This window comes from Notothenia rossii (genome assembly GCF_949606895.1).
Source record: "Notothenia rossii genome assembly, chromosome: 9".
Classification (NCBI taxonomy): domain Eukaryota; kingdom Metazoa; phylum Chordata; class Actinopteri; order Perciformes; family Nototheniidae; genus Notothenia; species Notothenia rossii.
Genome location: NC_136907.1, coordinates 72,692,428 through 72,715,252, shown reverse-complemented (window position 1 = coordinate 72,715,252; position 22,825 = coordinate 72,692,428). Strand labels below are relative to the sequence as shown.

The 22,825-nt window shown below is 38.2% G+C and overlaps 2 protein-coding genes across 4 annotated transcripts; one reads left to right on the top strand and one right to left on the bottom strand.

Annotated features, from left to right (window-relative positions):
• Positions 1 to 480: 480 nt before the first annotated feature.
• parp2 (poly (ADP-ribose) polymerase 2) lies at positions 481 to 16,988 on the top strand. 3 transcript variants are annotated; one of them, XM_079648556.1, is made up of 17 exons: positions 481 to 668; positions 2,616 to 2,819; positions 3,815 to 3,979; positions 4,817 to 4,887; positions 5,267 to 5,317; positions 5,569 to 5,665; positions 5,794 to 5,869; positions 5,956 to 6,058; positions 6,176 to 6,290; positions 8,349 to 8,487; positions 9,224 to 9,287; positions 10,057 to 10,191; positions 11,333 to 11,460; positions 12,625 to 12,724; positions 13,119 to 13,217; positions 13,490 to 13,614; positions 15,873 to 16,988. In XM_079648556.1, the coding sequence occupies exons 1-17, from the start codon at positions 593 to 595 to the stop codon at positions 16,030 to 16,032; spliced, it is 1,908 nt and encodes a 635-aa protein (XP_079504682.1). In that variant the 5' UTR covers positions 481 to 592; the 3' UTR covers positions 16,033 to 16,988. The 3 variants fall into 3 exon arrangements, with proteins under 3 accessions (XP_079504682.1, XP_079504681.1, XP_079504683.1); XM_079648555.1 differs by having other exon boundaries at positions 6,137 to 6,290; XM_079648557.1 differs by lacking the exon at positions 2,616 to 2,819 and having other exon boundaries at positions 6,137 to 6,290.
• Positions 16,336 to 21,907, bottom strand: LOC307018342 (protein lifeguard 1). Its single transcript, XM_079648558.1, has 4 exons — positions 21,378 to 21,907; positions 18,490 to 18,618; positions 17,813 to 17,956; positions 16,336 to 17,284 (listed from the first exon to the last, which is right to left on the bottom strand). Exons 2-4 carry the CDS (start codon positions 18,589 to 18,591, stop codon positions 17,150 to 17,152), a joined length of 381 nt encoding a protein of 126 aa, XP_079504684.1. The 5' UTR covers positions 18,592 to 18,618; positions 21,378 to 21,907; the 3' UTR covers positions 16,336 to 17,149.
• Positions 21,908 to 22,825: the final 918 nt, after the last annotated feature.

Here is a 22,825-nt window from a genome sequence, read left to right as displayed (position 1 = left end):
CAGGTTAACAAAAAGTCTATTAAATGGAGAGGACTTAATAGACGATATGAAGATGTAAGGGATGTTGTTATCGTGTCATTTTTATTTTGAATAAATGTATTTTATGTATGTTCTGTTTTATTCTCAACTTATATTTTATAATTTATACTTTATATACTTTTATTTATGAATTTGTTCTAGTCTTTATTTATTCCTGTATTAATTTCCACATTTATTCCTGTATTCATTTTTCTTTTCTTGTGTTTATTTATTCCTGTGTTTATTTCCACATTTATTTTTATTCTACTTTAGGCACTTAATCGTTGCTGTAACAATGTACATTTCTTATTCTTTGGGACAAATAAAATAAGCGTATTCTGATTCTGATTGTCTCTATACCATGACCATGTTAACTGTAAACATTTTTGATAAAGGTGTACAGCGCATGCGCCATGGTCCAAATAGTTTTCTTTTTTAACCGCGGAGTGATTGATCTTCTCACGATCTTTAGCACCGGCCAGGAAACAGTGGTGGAGAAAGTTTACCGCCATCTCTGTTGTGTCCCTTTCTAACTGTACCTACTTCACTTCTAGTTATTTTTTCATAATCCACCATGAGGCGTACAAGAAGTTCCAGGAGTAAAACAAGTCAGGATGCAAAAGAAACAGAGGAAGTTCAGTCAAAAACAGGTTGGTGCTCTTTAGCCGTTTGAAGCTAACGTTAGCTGCTCCATCGACGTCTGTTGAGGACAAGTATGGGCAAAGGAGAGCAGGGGAATAAATAATGTAATATATATGGTTTATTCAGGATTTACTGTCGTTGCAAAGTATTTAGAAAACAACCAACTTTCTTCCAAGGGTGGCTACCATACATGTTACAAGTCGAGCTTGTTGGTAAAACCTGTTAATGTCCACCACTGTCAACAATCACACCACACGCATATGGTAGTTTTTAAAGGATGGACAAAGTTACAACTTCCTGCCATAAATATTTAGTGTTTTTTTTAGATGGGTTAAACGTAAACCCTGTGTCATTTCATGGGACTTTGCAAAATATAGTATAGCTCTACACTAAATACATAATTGTTTAAGTATGTTTGTATTCATTGCTTTATCCATTGCTGATTTTTCACTGGATTGGGTTGTGCTGAATATGTTTCAATGAAAATAAATGTCATTAAATGTTTGTTAATGTAATCAGTCCCAACTTTTTAAATGTAGATTGTAAGTCTACTAATCTTAAATATACGAATGTTGATCCACATCCTTGGTAGGTATCAAGTAGTTCCGAAGTATTTATTATTGAATCAAAACTGATTCATTTCATGTGTTTTATTTATTTAAATGATTGAACCATCTGTGCCTCTTTTCACTCTTTGGAAGTCCCATGTTAACAGAACTCAAAGTGTTGTTTAAAGGTGTCCTATTATGCAAAATCCACTTTTTCCTGTCCTTTATACATCAACATGTGTCCCCTCTGTGTAAATAGATTCTGAAAGTCTCAGGAAAAAAGATTCTCTCTCTTTTTGTCCTGATCCAGTTATATAAAAACCTGTCTGAAAATGAGCTGATAAGATTTTGGCCACTTTATGATGTCATAACGATATTTTGGCTTGTGTAACCATTAGCCAATCACCAACCAAGGTAACCCCCCCCCCCCCCCCCCCCCCACCCCTTATCACCTGAATCTCCTCCTAGATCACCAATAGCTGCGTTCACACCGGAGTACTTTTCCCACTTTAGTTCCGATATAGTTCAGAAATGTCGCGTTCACACCAAAAAGAGCCGGAACTAAAATTAGTTCATGAGAACCTTTTTACCCCCTTTTCCGTCCCTGCTAGAGAGGGACTCTCATGCGGCTCTCTTGTGAGAAAAGAGCTATATTTCTGATTGGCTGGGCGGATTGCAAACCACGCCCCATAAAACTCAAAAAAGTATTGTGAAGACACCATTTTATTAGCATCATTAGCATTATTAGCATTAGCCCAGCGCAGAAACGCAGAGAGACTAACTTATGGCAACACAAAATAAAACATGGGAGCGGTAGAGATGAGAAGGTGTCGGCGTTCTGGCGATTTACTCGGAAGGCTTCAGTAGAAGCTGCTGGGAGTCCCAGCAGTTTCTACTGAAGCCAGTCCCCAACAACCGGGGACTTCCGGCTGAGGACTTTGGGCGGCAGTATACGCCGTGAAGTTGTTTGCGGCCTGCCAGTAAACCCAAAGCAGAAGAAGTGACGTCAGCGGCTTCATTTCCCTAATCCACCCCCAGGGATTTATTCCGGTGTGAACGCGATCTGTACCTAGTTCATCAGAACTAAAGAGTTCTGATGAACTAAGTTCTCATGAACCTTTGCGGGAAAAGTACTTGGTGTGAATGCGCCTATTATGTTCTTTCTAACCAAATCTCTCTCAGAGGGGCGTGGGGAGGGGATCCTTATTTTCATCTAAAGTAACAGACACAGAATCAGCATTTTTGAAACAGGGCTGAAACAGAGTGGATTATGGGTAATGCTGCAATGATCTGTTTGGTGTTTGGAGCCAAACACTTCAGAGACATGTTTGTATATATCTGAGACCTATAATATATTGATGAAAAACCGTATGATAACCACCCTACTCTGTGTTTGTTTGTGGTCAGTGTGGCAGTGGGAAGGAGATGAAGGACAGTGGGAGCCATACTCTTCTTCAGTCTGTGCCTTGTTGGACTCGGCCGTCTCTTCAGGAAAAACCTCCGTCACTCTGGCCTCGGAGACGCCGTACGAAGTCGACCTGAAGAAAATGGTCCAGATAAACCCTGTCACCAAGTACAAGAGGAAGATTCGCTCTCACCCAGTGAAACCAGGTGTGTGTTGCTGTGTTTCATCCGTCTGTAATATCCGTTTAACTGCAAATAGGTTATTTAATTTAAAATTGTTGTCCTTTTTTTCTGTCATTCTCTTTGCTTGGACATATGCCATCAATGTGTGAGACTTTGCATTTAGTTAATAACTGTGCCATGTGGATCTTAAGTGTCTTATAGTTTTGTAACGGTGTTCTACATCCAACAAATTACCGTTATCCAATTTCACATTTCCTTAACCACGGTTTTATTTGATTTTCCCTAATGCTACTAATACAAAGATCCATGCTGTAGAAAGTGATAAAACATATTGTGTATGTTATTGTAAATACATTTATAAAAATATGCGTTTCACCAAAGGTTTTAAAAATTAGAGATGTCACGTGATCGGCTCCGATCCCCGATCACGTGATTTTCAAAAGATCGGAATCGGGAGAAAAAAAATCGGGGATCGGGATTTTTTTTTTTTTTTCTTTTTAAATACTTTTTTAAAAATGTTGTATTCAATATTACAAAATAAAAATGACCATGTTCAAGTCTTAAAGTCATCCTGAGGCCTTAGTTTTGGTTTCAAATGACAGAACATCATGTATGTGTTGCTTCTTTGGGGCTTGTTTTCATAGACCTGGTTGCTTATTTCTCTCACATCTGGCAACAGAGTGGGCAGGGCGCAGTGTCTAATTGTAGCAGTAAGCTAACGAGTACTGAAAGCTTTATTTAGTTTGGATCCAATGCTGCACAACTGAACTGATCCAATGCTGCTGTGAAAGAAAGAAGCTATATCCATGTTGGATAGAATATCCAATTTAAATAAAAAAATAACCTTAAGGGACAACTTGAATGCTTTTTTTTCTCTTAATGCATTGCATAAAGATCGGGTCGGGAAAAATCGGTATCGGCAAATTGTCAAAATCAAATGATCGAAATCGGATCGGGAGCAAAAAAAGGTGATCGGGACATCCCTATTAAAAATGTTTCTTATGTTTGTCTTTTTGTAGAAGGTGTGAATGACGCTGGGGACTCGACGGCCCAAAATGGGACTTTAGTTGAAGTTAAAGAGGAAGAGGAGGAGACGGAGCAGCAACCTGTGGCTAAAAAGAAGAGAGGAGGAAAGAGTCAGGCAAAAAGTCAAAAGATGCCCAAAGAAGAAGTCAAAAGTGAAGGTAACGAGACATTTTGGCTTTTCCATTGTTCCTGAAGCAGTGTGAATTATTCTTCCTAATTTTGCAAGGTCTAATTCAGCTTCTTTTATAAAATGTATCTGAAATCATTTGTATTGCCAAAAAACTAAAAGCACAATATAGAAATATAAAAAAATCATTAACAACCTTGATTTGACTATTTCATTTAATCGTTTATTTGAACACTTAAAACATTCAAATGTATCAAGCGTAACAGTGCCAGATTTAGCTTTGAGCTCATTTCCACCCGCAGTCCCTCACATAAAACATTTAAGAAAATTACATTTTACAAACATAGCAAAAACAAAATACATGATATGCAAAAAGTGCAAGAGAGCAAGAGCAGTTATCACATGGTAATACAATGCAGCAGCAACGACATGTAAAGTGCAAGAGGAGATACCCCTGTGTTAAAGTGCATTTAGCGGTGATCGCACATCTGGTTGTTTCTCATCCATTCTCTGAGTTGACCTTTAAAGCTATTGAGAGTGGGGAAGCTATTCCACAATGAGCTGCAGACTTCAGTCTCCTCTGGTTTGATTGATGTAAACAAACTGCCACTGGTTACATTATCCTTTAATCCATTAATATGTGGTAGTGATGAGTTTGGTTACCGGATATATATATCAGTGAAAGTGTAAAAATATTCTTATTAAATAATTATGGCGATTGTTTTGAAGTAGAAATGTGTGTCCTGTGAAGACACCAGAGAAACATATTTAAAGTAAGACCTTAGGGTTCAAATGGTTTTACCTGTACTTCAGTCAAACATCACTGACATCATTAATGGTTTCTCTCTGATCCTTGGATGCTGAACAGAGGTGGTGAGGACGGTGGTCATGAAGGGAAAAGCTCCAGTGGACATCGAATGTAAAGCCAAACTGGGAAAGGTACGGCACGTCTGTCCACACGCCAGATATGAAACTGTTGATCCACATTGCTGGTGGTTCAACACCTGCAGAAACATCTGGTTACAGTTCCTCCTGTGGACATGAAACCATTTGTGGTTAACTTACTATACATGACTGTGTTTTACTTTGCTTTTGAATATCTGGGCGGTTTACAGCTAAAGCAAATGCTACAAAAAGTATGACTGCAGTTATTGATATTTACTTTCAGGAAAAATGCGTTTTGTACAAAAAATACAGTGTAAAGAAAGGAAATGAACATTTTTCAGGAATAATATGTTTTTATTTCCCCGTTTACAAAATGCAGATAGGTGCAGTTGCCTTTTATTAAAAATAAGTAACTGTTTAATTTCTTCTTCAGGCTTATGTGTACAGTGAAGGAAAGGATGTTTACGACGTGATGCTGAATCAGGTAAAAGATTGAAATACTCTTTGATTTTCTTAAGTTTTTTGAGTATTAATAACTGACAAAAAATATTAAGTTTTATAGATATTCCAATCACAAGTGTTTGCCCAGGTTTCAGGTTGGACTTGAGAGCTAAATATATTTGACTATGCCTCTTCCGTTTTATTCATTTCTGACTATTTTCTCCTTCAAAGTAAGGAATGTCCGTAAATAGATTTTCAGGCTCGAAGGCAAATACCTTCTGTCTCATGTTGCAGACAAATCTCCAGTTCAACAACAACAAATACTACCTGATCCAGCTGTTGCAGGACGACGGCTCCAAGGCGTACAGTGTGTGGGCGAGATGGGGCAGAGGTACGTTTATATGCCCTTTTATTTTAAATATATTTAAGTATTTGCATTTACGCAGGAAATCAACCCAAGCCTATAGATTGGAACTAACTGATTAATAACTCTAAGATGGTTTCTCCATTGTTTGTCAGTGGGAAAAGTGGGTCAAAACAGTTTGACAGCGTGCGGTTCAGACCTGCTGAAAGCCAAAGATATCTTCAGGAAAAAGTGAGATAAAAAAAAAAGTCATTTCTGATACATCTCATTAAATGAAGTTGAATCCATTCTGACACTGTGTGCGATTCGCCCCACAGGTTTACAGACAAGACCAAGAATGAGTGGGAACACCGAGCAACCTTTGACAAAGTTGCGGGGAAATACGACATGGTCTACATGGACTACAGCACCAATGAAAAGGCAAACAACCAATAAGTTATATTTCTCTTAAATATCATCCATTATTATTACGTATATTAATATAATTCACTGTTCCAGGAGGAGAACACGACTGTGGTGGATGCTGCACCCAAGAAGAGGATCTCCAAGCTGAATGAGAAGCTCCAGTCGCTCATGGAGCTGATCTGTGACATCAAAGCCATGGAGGAGTTTGTGCTGGAGATGAAGTTTGACACCAGGAAAGCTCCTCTGGGTCAGTCCGACAGAACCAACACCACATATCACATCATAACAGAACTTTATCAGAATTCCCCCTGTCATTTCTATCAGTAACGTGCCCACCATTTGATGTAATGACATTTTAAATAGTGCAAATACCAGAGGTGGGAAGTAGTGGAGTACAAATACTTTGTTACTGTACTTAAGTTCATGTTTCTGGTATCAGTACTTTACTCCACTACTTATTCTTCTGATGATTTTTTACTTTTACTTCTCACATGTTGAACTCAAATACCTGTACTTTCTACTTCTCACATGTTGAACACAAATACCTGAACTTTCTACTTCTTACATTTTGAACACAAATACCTGTACTTTCTACTTCTTACATGTTGAACACAAATACCTGTACTTTCTACTTCTTACATTTTGAACCCAAATACCTGTACTTTTTACTTCTTACACTTTGAACACAAATACCTGTACTTTCTACTTCTCACATTTTCCAAACAGGCTGGTTCCTTTAGTCTGAATGTGTGTTTGGTGGCGTGATCATTATTATTTAGAGTCATTGCGTGCCTATTGATTTGAACACGATCCGTGTATCCATCTTTTCCTGTTCTTCTCTAAAGAAGAGGGACCAATGAAAACGTTGTCATGTTGCCGTTGGTCACCATGGAAACATTCATTAGCTAACAATGACATTATTGTTCTATTAATATAAAGGGAGGTCAGGTACTCTTTAAAACAGCTGCTAGTTATGGGTACTTTTTACTGAAGTACATTTCAAAGCCTCTTTAGTTTGACTTGAGTAAAGAAGTTTAGTCTGTAATTCTACTTTCACCAGAGTATTTTTAAACACGAGTATCTGTACTTCTACTTGAGTAAAGGATGTGTGTACTTTTACCATCTCTGGGAAATACACATTTAGAATAATATAAGCTGCTGCTGTTTGATGCAATAAAACAGGTTTTGAGGAGATTCAGCTGTTGAAAGAAAAGTGAAGAGATCGCATTATCCAAATTATTAATGTCATCGACCGTTTTCTTTTATAATAACGACCAAATAATCTTAAAGGCGTCAAATAACAAGATTTGAACACTGACTGAAAGTGATCTACCTTAACTCTGAAATACTTAACAGCTCTTCTCTTCTTTCTGTGAGGAGCAACAAAAAAGTCTTAACGCAACCACTGAACAAGTGACCAGTATGTTCAAACCTTTCGTTGTTGTGCTTCATGTTTCCAATTATTATCATTATGTATTTATTTCAATAACAAGGACCATGCATAGAAATACATCAATCTCAGAAAAGAGAAGAGATGGATTATGCCACATTTGAGCTAAAAGTCAAAGTTAATCTCAAAATATGTTTGTAAACACAGAAAGATCGAAATACTGTTTCCCACAGTCCCGAGGTATAAAATAAAAATGAAATAAAGGATATACGATATATATATATATATATATATATATATATATATATATAACATGTATATAAATACCTATAACCCAACTTATTTACATAACTATATATAAAGTTACAGGTCTGTGAGAGCCAGAAATCTTGTTTGTTTGTAGGTGACCAAATACTTATTTTACCAAGGAATTTACCAATGAATTCATTAAAAGTCCTACAATGTGATTTCCTGGATTCTTTCCCCCCATTCTGTCTCTCATAGTTGAAGTGTACCTAGGATTAAAATGACAGGCCTCTCTCATCTTTTTAAGTGGGAGAACTTGCACAATTGGTGGCTGACTAAATACTTTTTTGCCCCACTGTACATACACATTAGCTAATAGCTCATTTCCATCTGCAGCCCTCAGGTAGGTACATAACAATCAACAACATTGCATCATCTCTATCACACAAACAATTACAAAACATGATTTAAGTACAGGTCAATAAAATAATACATAAGTTAAAATATAATACTTACAATACAGTTCAAATTGAAAAGCTCAGATTACAGTGTAATTAATGTTGCTTCATATCAATATGTTTGCACCATCAGAGAAAGAGTTGAAGTCAATACAGATTTTAAGTTGGAAGAATATTCCAGTGTTTGAATTCTGTATCTTTCTTTCTGCAGGCAAGCTGACCTCAGAGCAGATCCGAGCAGGCTACATGGCGCTGAAGAAGATCGAGGAGTGTCTGAAGAAGAAGGGCAGCAGTCGTGATCTGCTGGAGGCTTGCAACCAGTTCTACACCCGCATCCCTCATGACTTTGGGTAGGGAACATGTGTTCAGTTAGAGCAGCTTAAAGCCGCATTTCGACTACAGGTTTTAGCGCGGCTCGCCATGGCTCGGTTCACCTTTGCTCGGTTCGGCTCACTTTAAGCTGCGTTTCCATTACAATTAGTAACAAGAGTAGTAACTATAGTAACCACTCAGTGTAAGCATGTTTTTCTACTGGAACCACTTCGGTCGTTGTGGTCCTTGACGACTATAATCACTCTTCATTTTTTTTTTTTTTTCCTACACTCCTGGAAAGTCCTCGTGAAGCCGTGTGCGGCCAACAGTGTAGAGACCTCCTGGTACATGTTCTTGTTTCGCGTTGCGCCGTCGAGCTCCCGCTGTATTTTTTCATCCGCAACGAGATGGAGGAACGTCTGTACCTCGACAAACAACCGATGCGTGCTTATTTTTGCTGACATTTCTTTATGGATTTGTTGAAATTAGAAATACTTGCTGACGGTAGCTCATCTGTTTTTAAAAATGGTTCTTATGCGACGCTTGGGGACTGTCTTACGCAAAAATTGTGGCGATTCTCTCTGACCAATCAGCAGTCGGCAGTGTTTTTGCGTCACTAGCTAAGCATATTTTCAGCTCGCTTGGAACCGAGCCGTTCTAAAACCCTGTACTGGAAATGCACCTTTAGAGCGATGCACTCACGCTGTGGAGAAATGTCTGATTGACGGCAGGCAAGCATTGATCTTTGAAACTAAATCAGATTTCATTCTCCAGGTTGAAAACTCCTCCAGTCATTCGTACAGAAGAGGAGCTGAAAGAAAAGATTTCCCTGTTGGAGGTAAAATACTTCTCCATTAATTTATTTTGTTTGTCTTCTGTAAAAAAAATTCTCTATACCAGGGGTGTCCAAACTAAGGCCCGGGATCCAGCTGCAGACCCATGGTCCATTTTTAATCGGCCCGCAGCAAATTCTAAAAGTATAATGGAATATGGCACGCACCTGAAACCTGTTGCACTTCTTCAATATATGTACACAGTATTCATGTGTTTATAAGCCCACTTCTCAAATAAATTCAGTCAATTTAAATAACATAGCATGTTCAAGCTTGAAGTGTGTTTGGTGGCGTGATCATTATTATTTAGAGTCATTGCGTGCCTATTGATTTGAACACGATCCGTGTATCCATCATTTCCTGGTCTTCTCTAAAGAAGAGGGACCAATGAAAACGTTGTCATGTTGCCGTTGGTCACCATGGAAACATTCATTAGCTAACAATGAGATAATTGTTCTATTAATATAAAGGGAGGTCAGGTACTCTTTAAAACAGCTGCTAGTTATGGGTACTTTTTACTGAAGTACATTTCAAAGCCTCTTTACTTTTACTTGAGTAAAGAAGTTTAGTCAGTACTTCTACTTTCACCAGAGTATTTTTAAACACGAGTATCTGTACTTCTACTTGAGTGAAGGATGTGTGTACTTTTGCCATCTCTGTTTATGAGGCATTATACCTCACCTCTAGTGAGTGGCCCAGCTATTCATATATTTGTCTGTATCTGGCCCTCAGTGAAAAATACTGTTATATCTGGTGTTCTCTTTATTTTTCCAGGCTCTGAGTGAAATTCAGATAGCGGTGAAGATGGTCCAGTCGAGTGGAGACAGTGATGAACATCCTGTGGACCGGCAGTACTCCTCGCTCCAGTGCCAGCTGCAGCCTCTGGACTCAAGCACCAACGAGTTCCAGGTCAGCGGTTAACACTTTTAACTTATAATGCAAAATGATAGAAAGATTCATGAGTCTGGACTTAAAGGTGGGGTAGGTAATTCACTTCAGAAACACTTTTTGTTATATTCCATGGAATGCTCTTAACATCCCGATAGCAATGAATATCTGAAGTGCTTTGACATAAAATCCATTAAAAAATATAATCTCTGGAAGCCATAGTACTGTAAAAAGCACGACCAATCATCTGAGCCGGCCCGGCTAAAGTAACTGGATGGCCTACCTGCCTGTCAGCCTTCCATCTGTGCACAAACTTATCTCGTGCCCTCATTGGTCATGTGCGCGTTCGTGTGTGTTGGAGGAGGGGCTCTGTAAGGAAGTCTGAAGGAAGGGGCAGATTTTTTTCGGTTACGTACTTTCAAATTCTATCGCCCTCGAGCTGGTTTCTCCATTCTTACATACCCCACCTTTAAGTGAATAAAACCGTTAAAGGAGATTCACGCCAAAACGTATTTTGATGTGAGCGTGTGAGGTAACTAGCATTCAGAATCAGACACATACAAGGAATTTGCTTCAGTATATAAAGGGTGCAAACATTAACACAGTGTAATAGAAAGATCAAGAATAGAACAATTATAATAAGAAAATATTTAAAAATAAAGAGTAATACTTACACGGAATATAAAAATACATAAAGAATAATACAGTGAATATATGACAAAATATATTATATTATTTTTTAAAGCGGAGGGCTGTCCGTATTCTAAAATAGAGATGGGTATCTACTATCTTGATGCCTAATTGTTTTTGCAGAAGGTACATTTTTATTGTCCCTTTAATTAAAAAGGAAGCAGTCGTTTGAAAGAGGCCAGTGACAAAATAGCCAAATCATATTGTAGTGATTTGTTATGTGATATTAATGTAAATGATTTTCTTAAATGGGCAGCTGATATCTTTTCATGGATCTTTTGAGTTAAACAAAATCATATTGTGGAAGACTCTTTCAAAAGTATGGAACTAAAATGGTTTTGATGAGACCTGTGTTTTACAACCGTACAAAACAGTAAAGTGGGTGAAACTGAAGCTTCAATAATCTGAAGATTGTTTCTGTATCCAGTGTTGTTAATGTCTCCTTGTGACCTTTCCTCTCCTCTGTTTGAAGGTGGTAGAAAAGTATCTTCAGTCCACTCACGCCACCACCCATAACGACTACACCATGACGGTCCTCGACATCTTCTCAGTGGACCGAGCCGGGGAGACCAGCAACTTCCTCTCTCAGATGCACAACAGGTGATCCACAGCCGGCTGAACGGAACTCTCAATACACCTCGAGGCTTCGATCAAATATCATTACTCATTCATGTTGACTTGGATACAATCAGATCAGAGTCCCTTTATTAGTCCCACGGAGGGGAAATGTGCGTAGTTAGTTACAGCAGGAAAAAGAGCCACAGACAGCTTAATGTTACATTATGTTAAATATGTGACGTGCATACAAAAAAAAGTACTAAGTTATGATATAATTAAAAATATATAATAAAAAATTAAAAGTTACATCATTTAAAAAAATACACATCCTGTAACAGTTCTACGGATTTAGCTGCCAGGTATATATTACACAGTTATTAACGGCATCTATATATAGCACATTGTGTGTGTGTGTGTGTGTGTGTGTGTGTGTGTGTGTGTGTGTGTGTGTGTGTGTGTGTGTGTGTGTGTGTGTGTGTGTGTGTGTGTGTGTGTGTGTGTGTGTGTGTGTGTGTGTGTGTGTGTGTGTGTGTGTGTGTGTGTGTGTGTGTGTGTGTGTGTGTGTGTGTGTGTGTGTGTGTGTGTGTGTGTGTGTGTGGGGGGGGGTGGGTGGGTGGGGGGGTGTGTGTGTGTGGGGGTGTGTGTGTGGGTGGGTGGGTGGGTGGTCAACTAGGGGCTGTGCTGGTTGTATAGTCTGACCGCTGCAGGAAGGAAAGACCTGTGGACCTTGTGTTGTACTTCTTAAATATAGATGAAAACAGATATTACACAGTATTCATGTGTTAAGAAGCCAACTTTTCAAACATTACATTACATTTGAAAATGTTTTCTATCAAATCTAAGTTGATTAGAAAAAAGCCCAATAACTTATTTTCACAACAAGCTTGAAATAAACCCTTCATATTTCCTCTTATGATAATCGATCTGAGGCTTCTGTTGTAAGGAATGAGCTACCAACACAATAATTGAAACCCCTTTTGAGAGCTGCGATGTAGGCTGTTGTTCTTCTTAAAGCATATTCAAGTATTAAGCATCATTGACCTACATTTGATTTATTTTGTTGACTTATAACTGAACTTATGAGGCAGTATACCTCCAGTGAGTGGCCCAGCCCATCGTATATCTTTCTGTATGCGGCCCTCTGTGAAAAAAGGTTTGGCCCCCCCTGCTCTAGATGATATAACTTTATTCGTTCTGTCTCACCAGGACTCTGTTGTGGCACGGGTCCCGTCTCTCTAACTGGTGCGGCATCCTCAGTCAGGGGCTCCGAGTGGCCCCCCCCGAAGCCCCCGTCACTGGATACATGGTAGGAGGGATTCATACATATTCTGTATTTCAGTTTATTCTCAAGTCCTCTGCCTTTCTCAAAGATATTGAAGTGACTTTTATTTTTTATGAAAGCACAACAATCAATATCTACGAAATAACAGTCCCTTCAATATCTAAGAGAGTCTTGCACTAATGTACATTCCCAAAGATATTGAAGTGACTGTTATTTTGTGTATATTGATTGTTGTGCTTTTATGTAGGTCTTAATGTGTGCATATGTATAAATATGTCTTTGATTATGTATATATAGGTATGTACATATTTACATACATATTTCTGCATTTAGGCGTCTGTATATCACTTTAAACTACGAATACAGCACCATGTTTTTATTCCAGTGCTCATAATGTTCCTGATTGTCTTGCCTCTAGTTTGGAAAAGGTATCTACTTTGCTGACATGTCATCAAAGAGTGCCAACTACTGCTTTGCCAATCAGAACAACCACACAGGACTGCTGCTGCTGAGTGAGGTGAGTTGGTTTCATATCATATTTACACATATTCAGCCAGAACAACAGATTCAATGGAGGGAAAAGGTAACGTGTCAGTAGTCTGAATATTATTGTGTATTTAAATTTAAAAAAGCTCCAAGAAAAGATTGTGCCAGTCGTTGGTGCCTACAGGTTCACATCAGACTCTTTAAAGCTGCCAATACTCATATTAACAGTAAAACCAACATGATTTGAACGTCACACTGCTTAGATTTAATGCAACACTGTCTGTGTTATGTGTGTGTGTGCAGGTCGCCCTGGGAGACTGTAACGAGCTGGTGATGGCCGACTACGAAGCCCAAAATCTTCCAGCTGGGAAACACAGCGTCAAGGGCCTCGGACAGACCGGACCCGACCCCAAGAACGCTGTCACCCTGTACGTCTCATTACACTCGTACATCTCATACAGGCCAATCACCGTTACACTACAACATACTTAAAACATCTGAGAGAGGACGTTTGTTGATTGAATGTATGCGGAACAATTAAATAAAAGCCAAGAAGGAACACATGTAATATTAGAACAAACAATACAGTAATTAATATATAAAAAAACATTGTATTCTTTAAATAATTGTATTCTTAGTTAATTACAATCTAATTTCCGATGTGAACAAATAGGAAATGACAACTATGTTTGTAAATGGCAAAAGGAATTCACAGACTTTTGTTATATATGTTTTACAACAAGGCATCTTTCAGAGCAGTACGTGAAGCTCGGGGACTTGAATATCCTCAGAGTGATGACAAACTACCGAAGCTTTGTACTGTGTTCTCGCAGATCTATTTGTCCAGAGTTATTTCAAGCGCTCCATAGAAAGGTCACGTGGGCACTTTGGAGTAAAACCATTCAGCTGAAAGTCCACACACTGAACAGTGAACTCTGTCTGCGACTCAGACTAATGGACTGACCTGGTTTGACCCCCTGTGCTCAGCTCTGATGCGTCTTCTCTCTGTACATTTCACAGTATGAACATATACTGTTTCTACAGAGAGCCCTTCCCTAAGCACGAAGCATAACATTTCATGAAGTGTCACCCTTCATATCCTCAACAGAGAATGCTGCATTTAATGTTTTAGTAATTAACAATTAGATTAGAAACAATATATATTGAATTATATCTGTGTACATTATGGTAGACCTTACATTCAGAGTTTTAACATTTAGAAACATAATAATGGACGTATGGCCAAAAATGACAAATATTTAATTGTTCAAATGTGAGAATGTTCTGAACCTGATTGTAAACTGAATATTTGTGGACATTTAAAGACATCGCCTTTTGCTGTACAGGCATTATTTCACAGTTTTCTCATGTGTTATAGACCAAACCATTAATAACTGGCAGATACATTCATAATAATTGTTAGTTGTAGACGTAGTTTAAGCCCATTACCTACAAAAGATCTTAATCGGGAAATGAATTGGCTATTATCAGCCAGAATCTTGTGGTACCAACATCTCCAATATTTATATTAAAAGGCGACAAAAGGGGATTTATTTACCACAAGTTTTCTCGAGCTGACGATTAATCAATTGACTGAGAAGCATTGCATTCATTGATAATATAAATAATCGTTGTTGCATGCTGACATGGACTGAACCTGGAAACTCTCTGAGAGAATAAGTATCACAAAGGGAAGGCAATTACTTTTACTAGATCTTTAAAGACCCCACTTGTTGCCATGCCAACCTAAATGTCACTGTTTTTATTCTGTTGTTTACTTTATTATATATATATTATTTTTGTTGTTGTTTTGTTTCAACCATTTTACTCTGTAGCACAGGGCTATTCAATTAGTTTGGAATGGGGCCGGTTGATGAAAATGATCCAAAGTAAGGGTCAGGGAAAAAGATGGCTTGAAATATGAGCAATCATATCAAGAGCTTCGGATACAGTAAATACTACAACAGCATAGTGGAGGGCATATATTGTGTTTAATTAAATCAAACAACATAGCCCCAAGGCCGTTATAGATCTAAATGGCAAGTTCAGAACTCAGTAGACCTCCATGTGAATCTAATTTAACCATCAACATCATTTTATTTGATTTAATTTAGGTGAAATGATCTAATCATTCACGCAGAGATGCAATCAATGACAGGAGTTGTCACTAAAGTAGCTAGTAGGTGGGTTCGAAACCCGAGCCCGCCGAAGTTTTCAGGCAATGACTTCCCCTCTATCTCTCAATGTAACACCCTCTCTGGAATAAAGGCAACAAAAAAACGTGATTACTTTTTAACATTATACTCAAAAGTAAATATCACCCAGGGGCCGGATTGGGCCCGCGGGCCGCCAATTGAATAGCCCTGCTGTAGCACTTTGAGTTTTGTTTATTCAAATGAAAAGTGCGCTTATAAATCAAATTGATGATAGTTATTATTATATGCATGTTTAGTGCGAATGCTGAGCAAATCGTTTCACTTTTCTGCATTTCTCCGCTAAGTTCAGCAACACACTTACTTGGTGTATGTAGCTAAAAGCAGCTACAGACACCATTCAGCTATTATTCAGCTTTTTCTGCCCTTTCAGCTAAGTTCAGCAACACGTGTACGGCTTACAGCATTCACACGCATTTTCAACAGGAAATGCATTTTTTCTAGTTTTGATTGTGTCCCTCTCTATTTCTCAGGGACGGCATGACGGTGCCTATGGGTCCGGGGGGGAAGACGGGGGCGAGCAGCGACGGCCGTTACCACCTCCTGTACAACGAGTTCATCGTTTACAACCCCGCTCAGACCCGCATGAAGTACCTGCTGCGGATCAAGTTCAACTACTCCTCCCTTTGGTGAAGCAACACCGAAAGGAGATGAAGAAATCTGGAGGTTTTCTCTCCACAAATCTCCAGTCATTGTTCGTTTACAGTTATATTCTGGTTCTTTGGTTTAGGATGTGACACCGTGAAGCTTTGCAGCTACTGGGGGAATGTTTATTTTGTGATGGAGAGCTGCAAATATTTGTCAGTCGGCAACTATCTAAAAAACATATTTTTTATTCAGTCAATGCATTTCTGTGGGTTTTACGGCTTTGAATGTTTAGACTTTGCATTTTTTCCCCAGTTTGACATTTTATAGAATTATTTTTTGATTTAAAGCTCACATGATTGTCAGATAAATTATTTGCATTCCTACATTAACATCCAACACAACAACATCCAACACAAAAAGTACATTTGAATGTTAATTTTGAATTTAAGTAAGAAAAATGCTACTTTGTCTACATTGTGTTTTCTCTCTGAATACAACATTGCATCTTCGATCTTTTTAAAGAAAGTGATGAGACCCTGTCAAATATATGCTGACTGTGTTAGTCCGGTAACTTTGATTAGTCAAAAATAAATTCACGTTATAAGAAAAAAAACTGCTCGACTTTTTGCACTACTCTTTTGTCCATGTTTCTTTATATCACGTACATCCTCACATCTATACAAATGTGTTTTTTTTGCAATGTCTGCTGCGCATGAAACACAAATGGCCTTATGTGGATCTATTGGAGTATCATCGTCTGACTTTTATAACGATCCGGAAGTTTCTTTAGGCAAGTTGGACGTGAGCATTTCTACTGAATAATTACCTAAATTCAAGTGAATGCCTCAAATTGGAAGTAAACGTTTTCATCTGTTTTGATAATTCTTGAGTCAAATCTCTGTTACAATTGTACACAAAAAACATGTTTATGTAAACAATAATAATCAATCTTTACAGTATATACAAAGTAATCACAATAATAAAGTACATTCTACATGTGGGTACAGTTTGGTGTGTATGTATTTTGTGTATACAGTTTTTAAAACAATCATTCTTTCATTGTCAGTTAAAACAGGATTTACAGTATGTATGTAGTAATCACAATAATTCTACATGTGGGTACAGTTTGGTGTGTTTGTGTCTAAATGTATTTTATACAGTTTCACCTCCTCCCTAGCAGGTAGAGGAAGATGAGCATTACGTCCAGGTAGATGTTGAGAGCAGCGTTTATGTATTCCTCTGGATTCAGACGGTAGCTCATCGCCCCCATCATCAGCTGACAGTCGATCATCAGGAACTGAAGGGAGAGAGAGGAAGAAGAGGGGGATGAGGAAGAGTTAGGACAGGGTGATAGTATGCACCACCAGATAACTAATAGCAAATCATGAAATGTGTTATAATACAGTGTTGACATGGAAGACATTTGACATGTCACAGAAGAAAAAGCACAGGTAAATAATCAAAACAATGATGGCTGAATTGCAGTCAACCAATCAGAACAGAGACGGCCAGCTAACCAATCATAGCAGACTGGGCTCTTAATGGTTTTAGACAGAAGGTGACGAGGTATTTCCAGTAAATAATAATAATAATCTTCATTTGTATAGCACCTTTCATACAATAAGTGCGGTTCAATGTGCTTCATAGACATTTCACAGACAATTGATATCAGACAGCATACAGTTACCAGTAAAATACATAAAAAATACATTTAGATTAAAGGTACAACGATGAAATTGTGCAATAAAAGGGGGATAATGCAAGTTCAACACACAATCCATTTAAATGAGTATATACATATATAAATGGTTCTTTTCTCCCATACCAGTGAATACAGCAGAGCACCAAAACATCCATAGGCGATGTCACCGAGATAGGAGGAGCAGAAGGTCGAGAAGATCCCGAACATGATCAGGTCCACGGACAGAATCAGCAGAACACCGTAGCAAACAGTGAAATCATAACGAGTCTGGAGTAAAAACAGGAACACACAGTACATTACATCCTGAAGAGCTTTTGGTCAGTATATTGAAAGCTCTTTAGGATATCTTTTGTTTTTTCAATTGAGTTTTTTCAATTGAGTTCTTTAGTAAAGTACTTTCACAAATGTTAGTCTTCATCCATGACGTGTTGATAAATAAAGGCCTTCATAAAATGCTGCATTTCATTTTTTTTTTTTTTTACTAAATTGCCTACAATCGGCCAATATACACTGAAGCATTTTATTTACAACACATCTTTGGATGGGCATGGTTCATTTTTTTTTACCTATTCTTATCTACTACTTACATTTGATCTTCTTTCTATCAATTTATCGACGCATTTTTTCTTGCTTACATTCACATTTTGCCTCCTCTGATTCTACAAGTCAAATTCTCAATTTCTTTACAAATAAAAGGTGAGAGCTATAACTTCAAAAGTGATATGTAAAGCAGCTTAAAAGTGTGCATGTTTCTTTGCCTTTGGTAAACACAGAACGTAATGCACTGGCTGGTTTCTGACCTGTGCAGAGAAAAGGATGATTGCCACAGTGACGGCCAGCGTTACTCCCATAGTGATGACCACAGAGGTGGTGTCGTGGAAGGAGGCAATGGTTCCCACCATGTAGGACAAACTCAGGGTGACAACAACCTGCAGGCACACAACTAAATCTATAAAACATCTCAAGTATCTTTTAAGAAAGCTTTTTCCATATTTTGACACATTTAATGCATTGCATAACATATAAATGTAACAATTGATATTCAAATGCTTGATTGTCAATAACTACAGAGCACCAGAAACTTTTTTTACGCTGCTATGGACAGTCTTGCACTAATGTACATTCTCAAAGATATTGAAGTGACTGTTATTTTGTATTGTGGTGCTTTTATTTAGGTCTTAATGTGTGCATATGTATAAATGTGTCTTTTGATTGTGTATATGGGGAATTCCACCCAATTAGTACAAAGTGCGGTCCCACAACAAGAAAAACTATTTAACAAAACAATTAAGTATTCAGACATAGATATTTACTAAGAATATGTTATGGTATATTTAAACTTAAGGCATTCAATTATATATTGATAAGCTTAATATATACAAAAACATCATGTATAGGGTACTTTCTATTGGGAAGTAGCTGTCCCCAACCCTGACATCTCAATTTCAATTTCTGTAAATAACACTTACATTTTTTTATTAAATGTTGTTCAATGGTGTATTTAGAAGATCTTTATGATTACATTCAAACGGAAGTTGGAATATTTAGATTTATTGTGGGTATCATTTTTTTATAAAAAATCTATACTCAAAAGATCATGTCCCCAGTTTTTATGTCACTAACGACACACAATGGGTTTTAGTCCAATGGCTGAGCCTGGTTTTTAGCCAAACCCCTGCATTTTTGACAAGGCAGTGACATTTCATCGCTGACCCTCGGTGCTGAACGGCAAGTATATATCCCATATTTTTGAAAATCTGTTCCAAAATCTGAAAATCGACTTGTAACCTTAAGAATTGTCACTACCGAACACATAATCTTCAATTAAGTAAACATTTTCGGGGTTTTATGCAAAGTATTAGGTTTTTATGTGTGTAACTCTTCAAACACGTGTATGCTAGCCATGTAGTTGCTTGCATTCTTTAGTTAGCTATATCCCATACTTTTGATATAAATCTGTTCCAAAATCAGAAAATCGGCGTGTAACCTTAAGAATTGTCACTACCGAACACATATTATCTTCAATTAAGTAAACATTTTCGGGGTTTTATGCAAAGTATTAGGTTTTTATGTGTGTAACTCTTCAAACACGTGTATGCTAGCCATGTAGTTGCTTGCATTCTTTAGTTAGCTATATCCCATACTTTTGATATAAATCTGTTCCAAAATCTGAAAATCGGCGTGTAACCTTAAGAATTGTCACTACCGAACACATATTATCTTCAATTAAGTAAACATTTTCGGGGTTTTATGCAAAGTATTAGGTTTTTGTGTGTGTAAAGCTCTTCAAAGACGTGTGTGCTAGCCATGTACTTGCTAGCATTCTTTAGTTATGCTCAATTTTAGCTAGAATCCTCACCGTAACAGTCATTTCCGAAACATATGGTTACGTTTTGGTAATTGACATGATCGTTTCGGTAGTGACAAAAGTAAGCAGGCAAATCCCATAGTTTTTAAATAAATGCGTTATAAAGTCTGAAAATCAGTGTGTTACGTCACACCTAATAGTCCGCTTCTCTGCTGCGCACCAGACCCCAGTTTGTTACATTGTTTCATTTTCAGAAGGTTCGGTTTGCGTTCAAACGGGCAAAACTCAAACGTTCTATAAACATTAAACACAAGTTATGTGCACGGAAATGCTGTTCAACATTAAGGGGGTAAAAACGCAAATCCCGACAATTTCTACCGGAGCCTCCGCCATGGAGCATCGGCACTTTCGGTAGGTTATTCTCATGCTGCTGTTAATCTGGATATCAACAGACACTAGCGGCCCGCGCATATGATTATATAATCAGACAACGTCCGTTAAAAAACATTATGACACATATAATGAGAGACGTTCTGCAGTAAGGACGGGCGTTCAGGTGTTCTTACTTTTATGTAGCTGACGGAGCATTTTTACTTTACACGACACTGTTCAACACTTCATTCTGCTTCACTCTTTAACTCAGGGGTCTGCAACCTTTTTGACCAAAAAAGCCATTCTGCTCCTTTTTCCCCAAACATTTTTTGTCTGGAGCCGCAAAACATATTTCATAGCTTGATAGCTAAGTTGTATTTATTGTTATATCAGACAAAAACAGTTTTTTTGCATTTATTAGGCTATTTATTACATTATATAAAACTGTTAACCTCTAATAAGAAACAAAGAACTCCTATAAGGAGAATTACAAATAATACACAGGCCTACTTCAAAAATAAATTAAACACAGCACTTGGGGAGTCCTCTGCACATTTGAAGGAAAAAAAATATTATTAAAATGGGCCCACTTTGAAATAAATAAAACATATAGCTGCACCCTAAAAATAGTTAAAGGTAGGGTAGGTAAGAATGGAGAAACCAGCTCGTGTGCGCTAGAATTTGAAAATACACAACCGGAAAAAATAGGCCTCTTCCTTCAGACTTTCTTACAGAGTCCCTCCTCCAACACACACGAACGTGCATCATCAATGAGGCCACGAGATAAGTTTGTGCACAGATGGAAGGCTGACAGGCAGGTAGGCCATCAAGTTATTTTAGCCGGGTCGGCTAAAATGATTGGTCGTGCTTTTTACAGCGCTACGGCTTCCAGAGATTAATTTTTGTATGTATTTATTGTCAAAGCATTTAATATATTCATTGCTATCGGGACGTTAAGAGCATTCCATGGAATATAACAAAAAGTGTTTTCTGAAATAAATTACATACCCCATTGAATTATGACTGAAGATCGTCAGCTGTCTTCCTCTCCCGTGTTGTTCATCGATACGTAAAGGCTGCAGCACCGTTGACAACTTCTCTCTACAGATCAAACATACCGGTAAACCAGCATCGTTTGCTGTGAAAGCATATAACTCTGTCCACACAGAATTAAATCCTGTGTTCCTCCGGTACTTTTCTTTGATTTATCCATAGTTCGCTCATCGAGCCGGGGGTTCCCGCGCGAGCGCCTCCAAGAAAAGGCGCTCGCGCGGGACCGTAGCAGGATGTGACGCATATTTTAGTTGACCTAATTAAAACTGTTTTGTTTTTTATTTATGTGTCACAGTATCACCTCAAAATACAAGATACGAAACATTTTCAACCGTGCAACAAAATATAAATAGTCCTACAAATACTTTTATTTTATTTCCTTCTTATTTTTTTCTAAGCTCAAGGGAGCCAGAGCAGAGGGCTTAAAGGGCCGCATGCGGCCCGTGGGCCGCGCTTTGCCGACCCCTGCTTTAACTAAACAACCGCGGATGTCTTGAAAGACTCCAGTGTTTCCCACAGATCTGAAATATACTTGGGGGGTGGTGGTAATGGGGGGGGTTGAGGTGACGTGCCTTTGTGACGTGCAACAACATTAACATTTAAGTTAGTCGCTTGTTAGCAGACCCTTCACGCCATGGCAGAGCGAACAGGTACAGGCAGGGCCCACAGTGATAGCCCTATACAGTTTAAATCTACTACCCACTAGGGATGTGCATCTCCCATCACTGAGGCCGATGCAATGCGCATCTCGATACGTTGCCACGATACATTAATACATTTGAAACACCAGGCGATGCGATACGATACGATTCCCCCCTGTTGCGATACAGTTCAATACGATTTGATTCAACTTTATGCGATCCGGTGCGATACGATGCGATTCAACACGATGCAAAATAATGATACTTCAATATGGTACGACAGAGGATTTTTGTTTTATTCCTTATATGCAGCAAATCATAAATTAACAAAAAAGTGCTTTCCATATTTGGTTCTCTCTACTAGTACTGCACATCCCTTCATGCTGTTTATTGTTTGCCTTAAAAAACTCTCCAGAGTACAATTGTATAACACCTCACAGTTAAACAATTTAAGGATGCATTGCTCATGATTAACAATGTGCAAATAACAGCTACCATAGAGCAATGCCCATACAGCTGCCAGCCTGATGTGCTTAACACTCATTCATAGGCTAACTCACCAGTGAGCAGAACGCAGTGGTTTCTATATGAACAATAAAGAATAACCTTTCACAAACAGCTCTATCATAACTGCTTACAGTAAGGAAGACATTTAAACTATTATTGGCCGTCACAGGCTGCTGTAAGCTAAACACCACTCTCTGACAGAACACCTCACTGAGTGATTGAACTCATATGTCTAACTTTCAGGTTTCTCTTTTC

Bases quoted from the DNA above. Each gene is read 5' to 3' on its own strand.
- parp2 (XM_079648555.1), top strand. From the start codon at position 593: ATGAGGCGTACAAGAAGTTCCAGGAGTAAAACAAGTCAGGATGCAAAA. The intron at 4,888-5,266 runs GTACGGCACGTC...TTTCTTCTTCAG, and splicing joins GTAAAGCCAAACTGGGAAAG to GCTTATGTGTACAGTGAAGG. The intron at 5,870-5,955 runs GTGAGATAAAAA...TTCGCCCCACAG, and splicing joins AAAGATATCTTCAGGAAAAA to GTTTACAGACAAGACCAAGA.
- LOC307018342 (XM_079648558.1), bottom strand. From the start codon at position 18,591: ATGGTGGGAACCATTGCCTCCTTCCACGACACCACCTCTGTGGTCATC. The intron at 17,957-18,489 runs GTCAGAAACCAG...TTTTTACTCCAG, and splicing joins TCATCCTTTTCTCTGCACAG to ACTCGTTATGATTTCACTGT. The intron at 17,285-17,812 runs GTATGGGAGAAA...CTCTCCCTTCAG, and splicing joins GTGCTCTGCTGTATTCACTG to TTCCTGATGATCGACTGTCA.